General features: G+C 38.3%; 1 protein-coding gene across 1 annotated transcript in view; it reads right to left on the bottom strand.

Annotated features, from left to right (window-relative positions):
• Nucleotides 1-1,935: 1,935 nt before the first annotated feature.
• Nucleotides 1,936-5,541, bottom strand: part of FREM1 (FRAS1 related extracellular matrix 1) — a 118,346-nt gene continuing 114,740 nt past the window's right edge. The window contains 2 exon segments of the mRNA XM_023755557.1: nt 1,936-2,135; nt 4,845-4,930. Of these exon segments, the coding sequence (XP_023611325.1) occupies nt 1,936-2,135; nt 4,845-4,930 (286 nt within the window).

Genomic DNA, 5,541 nt, shown 5'->3' with positions numbered 1-5,541 from the left:
TCCACCCAGAACCCGAATGGCCACAGTGACCAATCAAGGTGGAGAGAACCATGACAATCATTTAATTCTTCCCTGGACCCTGAGTCAAGCCCAATCTCGAGAAAGAAGTGAAGATCATGATGAATGTTGCTCAGCACCCACACTTGCCTGAATTTTTATATGTCTCTTCTTTCCATTACTTGGATTTTGCAACTTGACTAATGCTTTCATGATCAGGAATATTTTTAAAACATTCTTGTGGTATTTCTAGTTGCTATAAAAATTCAAAACAGTCTCTCTCTGTGCTAACATTGCAATTACATTTAAGTGGCACTGTCACTGCAGTTATGTTCATTGTATAATAAAATCTACCCTGCCAAACAGGTTCTACATGGTTGCCATGGTTCTGAATTTTCAGTTTTAAATAGTTAATAGAGTTCCAGTAGGAAGGTGTGGCCCTTGAATTCCTCATTCCTTGGACTTTTTCTTTCTCTCCTAGGATGTCTAAGTCTTATCTCAGCCTCTCTTTGTAAATATTTCTATTAACCAAAATCTTGATAAACGAGCAGACATAAAACAAGCTTGTGCTGTTTTATATCCAGAAATTTGGCAGAATTTCTTCAGTCTTTTTTAGTTTTGCCCAAAGAACTGAAGCACTGGTCTCCTGGGTAACCTCATATTGACTCTGAAGTTACTCTGGGGCTCATGTAGCAAGTTACATTTGGCACAACCATATTTTTTAGTGATTATGAAAAGAGGAAAACATTGAGTAAATGTTTCAGAAGTAAATTTCTAATTTCCTGTAATTAAACCTTGATTTCAGAAGGGGGTACTTATAAGTCTGCGACATGCTTCACCGCTACAGCAATGTTTCACTCGGATGACGTTATAAATTAACAAGGTACCTTTACATCAGAGAATCGCGTCCACGTGGCATTTCTACGGATATTACAGGTTGAAGGGCTCAAATTGGCATCAAACTCCTTTCTGAGAGTATAGGCTTTCAAGGGCTTTGTTTTCAGTATTATTTTGTTGTTGTTGTTCATCAGCAGAGTTCATTGGGACACTTCTGAGGAAGCAGTATTTTTCTGCCATATATTAAGCATCATTTATATATACTCTTTATTCCAAAATGTCCTTGACAAATCCTAGTCAGTGTTACAAACATAAATGAATAGAGATGCTCATGTTCCTTCAAATTTCTCATGACTCTGTAAGGCTGGGGAAATGCAATTCTTAGCCTTGGAATGGCACAGGCCAACATTCTTATTCCAAAAGGAGATCTGGCTCCTGAGTACTGATGGGTAGACCCCCGAAGCACAGGTGGCCTCCAAATTCTTACCTGAACTAGAGCTTTGCAGATGAGCCTCCATCGTCAACTTTCTTCCATCTAAAGCTTTCCCTCTCACCACAGAGAATTCTCCTTCTGATCCACGGCCTCTTAGCTCAGGTTTCACATTTGAAACGGCTCCAAAGGGACACAGCAGCCCTTGGCCGTCCAGCCCCGATTGAATGAACTAGGGTTAGCTTCACTCAGGCCGAAGCGGCAGAAGCACCGGCAGTATGGATTTCAGAACAGACCCATTTGAAGTACTGGGACCAAAAAATCCAAAGACCATGAAAAATTAGGGCTGACTGAGATACTGAATGGGGTTGGAGTGGTGGTCTCCTAGAATGAGCAAATCTTGTTCCAAATAATACATCAGGCATTTATTTTGAAAAGTACTGAGATGCAAGAATTGTATCTCTTCCTGTAAGAAATATTCATTTATCAGTCTTCCTGAAGGTATTCATTTATGTCCCCCCTTTTTTTACTAAATAAAATGAATCATACACTATGACAAAAAAAATGTACCAAGTTAGTCGTGACACCTTTTTTTCTATTGAGAAATATTCATAAATCTTGTAAATAAATAGGTGACAAATCCCATTGGGTACCTGGAAGGCCAGTTACATTCAGAGTTTCCTGGAACACACGTAATTGTGAGCTTTGCCCTTCCTACAGTCCTTGGTTTGCCATTTTCCTTGTCTTTGAACCAAAACACAGTTCTTGCCAGGCTTTGAACGTCGAGGGGGACCCCTGCTCCAGTTGGTGAAGGTGACAGGCTCACCGCCAATCCACTCCCAGTGGCCAGCATGCACTTTGTTATTCAAACCTAATGTGAACCAAAACAATGTGCCAAACGATTTTATTACATTTATACTTGGATATCATATCCGTCTATTGTTCTAATCTCAATAGCCACATGCAAACATGGGCCTATGTTCTAAAACATGGGATATGGGGATCCTACAGGGCACAACTAAGCACTTAAGGCTTTGGGGTTTGGCAGATGGGAATTTTAATCCTAACTCCAGCACGGCCGGTGTGGTTCAGTGGTGGAGCATTGACCTATGAACCAGGAGGTCACAGTTCAATTCCCCATCAGGGCACATGCCTGGGTTGTGGGCTCAATCCCCAGTGTGGGGCATGCAGGAGGCAGCCGATCAATGATTCTCTCTCATCATTGATGTTTCTATCTCTCTCTCCCTCTCCCTTCCTCTCTGAAATCAATAAAAATATATAAACCTAGCTTCAGCATGTATGCATTGAACATCTTCGGGAAGGTTACTCAACCCCTCTAAGTTTTAGTTTTCCCATTTGCAAATTGGAATAAAAATAATATATTGCCCTGTCCATATGGCTCAGTTGGTTGAACATTGTCCTGTGCATCAAAAGGTTTCTGGTTCAATTCCCAGTCAGGGAATATGCCCAGATTGTGGGTTCAATTCCTGGTAGGCAACGGGGGGCACTGATTGATGATGTTTCTCTCTCTCTCTCTCTCTCTCTCTCTCTCTCTCTCTCTCTCTCTCTCTTTTTCTCTTACTAAAAATCAATAAAAACGTATTTTTGTTTTGCGGGTGAAATAAGATCATGCATGTTAAGCACATGAAATGTATGTGTTTACTAAATGACAATCATTATTTATCGTATCCTATAGGCAGAACTTCTATCACAGGGACACAGATACACTCTTGTCTATTGTTCTTGTTCCTCATTATTTAAACGTCTCGGTTTTCCTATGTGAAAGTAACTTACTCAGTATTATTTTTAGTCTAAAGCTTAAGACTTTTTCCATCTGTGACAATTTCAACAAAAAGCAGCTTTTCTCAACTTGCCTCTTTATTCCCACTGGCAATTTTTGGAAATTACACTTTAATGTTGCAAAGCTCTTGGAATTTCTCTTAAAGAAGTGCTCCTCCCCCTCATTTTCTTTTATAAGAGAAATAAAAAAGAAGAAAATGAGAAAAGGATCCCCCTCAATAGCATGATCTGAATCTCAAAACCACACGTGACCGTGAAAACAATCTTAGTTACATAGCATACAATCTTCTCTCAACCGATTTTCAGTCAATATTTTGGGGTAGAATAAAATGTAGTACTTGTAGTTAGGAATAACCTATCTTGTTCTAGATTGCGCCCTTGAATTATTGACCAGGTCACACTATGCCTAGAACTTTGTGGGGACAGAGCCTTGAGATTAGCTGTGGATGTAAAGAAAACTCATCCTTCAGCTTTAACTTAATACTCTCAGATAATTTCAGAATTTAGAGACTCCCTGAGGGGTAAAGAGATCTTGAGAAGCCAAGAATGGTTTATTAGTGTCTTCCTGAAACACACCACCTTTCGAGAGAGATGGTGAGAACACTGACTTTGAGGGGCCCTGAGAAGGGCTTGAAAGGATTTGTATTATTGTTTAAAATGTAGGAAATATTAAAAATTCAGAAAACAAGGATAACATTAAAATCACCTACAATTCTCAACTGCAGGTTAAACATTTCTAATTTTCTGACATGTTTCTTTTAATATATGTATATATTACATGTATATAAATATATATAGTTCATATATATAAATTTCTTTTTTATTTTTAAATATATTTTATTGATTTTTTACAGAGAGGAAGGGAGAGGGATAGAGAGCCAGAAACATCAACAAGAGAGAAACATTGATCAGCTGCCTCCTGCACGCCCCCCACTGGGGATGTGCCCGCAACCAAGGTACATGCCCTTGACCGGAATCGAACCCGGGACCCTTGAGTCCGCAGGCCGACGCTCTATCCACTGAGCCAAACCGGTTCTGGCTCTTTTTTATTTTAAATTATTTCATGCTTCATATGTTTGTACACTCTGCCTTTTTACTAAGTACCTTGCCACAAATATTTTATGTATAATGTTCATCCAATATATATTTATTGAGTATTAATAAGTATGAGACATTTTGTCATGTCTTTAATATTTAATGCTTCCACAAAGCACTAAATATTAAATATTCCTTCACATGACTACACTATAATTTATTTAATCATCCCCTATTTATAGCTCTTTCTATTTTTTTTTTACTTTTAGAAATACCACTTGTTGAATTCACTTATCTATAAATAGACCCATATCCCTTATTATTTCTTTGAGATGTGTCTAAAAATGAAAGTTTTGTGTAATTAAGATGAGTTTTTACTAAACTGATAAACAAAAATAGATCAAGAGACAGAGAAGCATCAAACAGACTGTCAAACTTCAGAGGGAAGGGTGGGGGGAGGGGGAAAGGGATCCACCAAAGGACTTGTGTGCATGCATATGAGCGTAACCAATGGACACAGACACTAGGGGTGGTGAGGGCATGTGCTGGGGGTGAGGGTGGCCGGGGAGAGGTCAATGGGGGGAAAATGAGACATATGTACTACTATATGTAATACCTTAAACAATAAAAATTTTTTTAAAAAGATGAGTTTTTAAAGATTATAAATCACAACCATTTGGCCCATAGAAGAGAGACATTCTCCTCGAGTTCTTGTCTCCCTGCTCAGGGCTGCGCAAATACTTGCCTATCCAGAAGGGCTTTCTTCCACTGAAGTCCCAGAGCCATCGCATATGCTGCCTGGACAGGACAGTCACAAGGCTGCCCAGGTGACTACAAGCAAATGAATGAAAATGAGAGCGTCAGTGACAAGGAGTTCAGCATTTCTGTTGATATGATCTGCATAGCAGAAATCAAACCCAGATTAAACAGAAAAATATACATATGCAGAAAAAACTTTCCAAGTTTTTAATACTACACCTTTTTTAAAATTTAATGAGCGTCTCCAGGGTGCGATAAGTGACTAGCAAGAAAGTGACATTTTATTATAATATCTGGGCTTTAAACCACAAATTCAATAGGTCTTTCTATATCTTTTTAGAAAGTCAGCCTACTTATAAAGATTAATTACTCAATGCCAAAACTTACTCCTTTCATAGGAAATTTATCTAGCATACTAGTAAATTTGGCAATTATCCAGTTAATGTGATCAGTAAGGTAACCCAGACAATCCAAATAAAATGACTTGGAGGCCTACATTTTGAACTTGGTTTGTTTAGTTAAATATCCCAATAATTGTGGTCGTTTTATCATACCCAGTGAAATGAGCAGGTCTCACTGTCAAACCTTTTGATGTTGTGTAGAAGTTAAAGCACCTGTTCTTAAATATAAATATATCTATATCTATATCTATATCTATATCTATATCTATATCTATATCTATA

The sequence above is a fragment of the Myotis lucifugus genome, unplaced genomic scaffold, assembly GCF_000147115.1.
Source record: "Myotis lucifugus unplaced genomic scaffold, Myoluc2.0 scaffold_79, whole genome shotgun sequence".
Taxonomy (NCBI): Eukaryota; Metazoa; Chordata; class Mammalia; order Chiroptera; family Vespertilionidae; genus Myotis; species Myotis lucifugus.
Note: the sequence above shows the minus strand (reverse complement) of the source record. Positions and strands in the feature narration are given on the sequence as shown.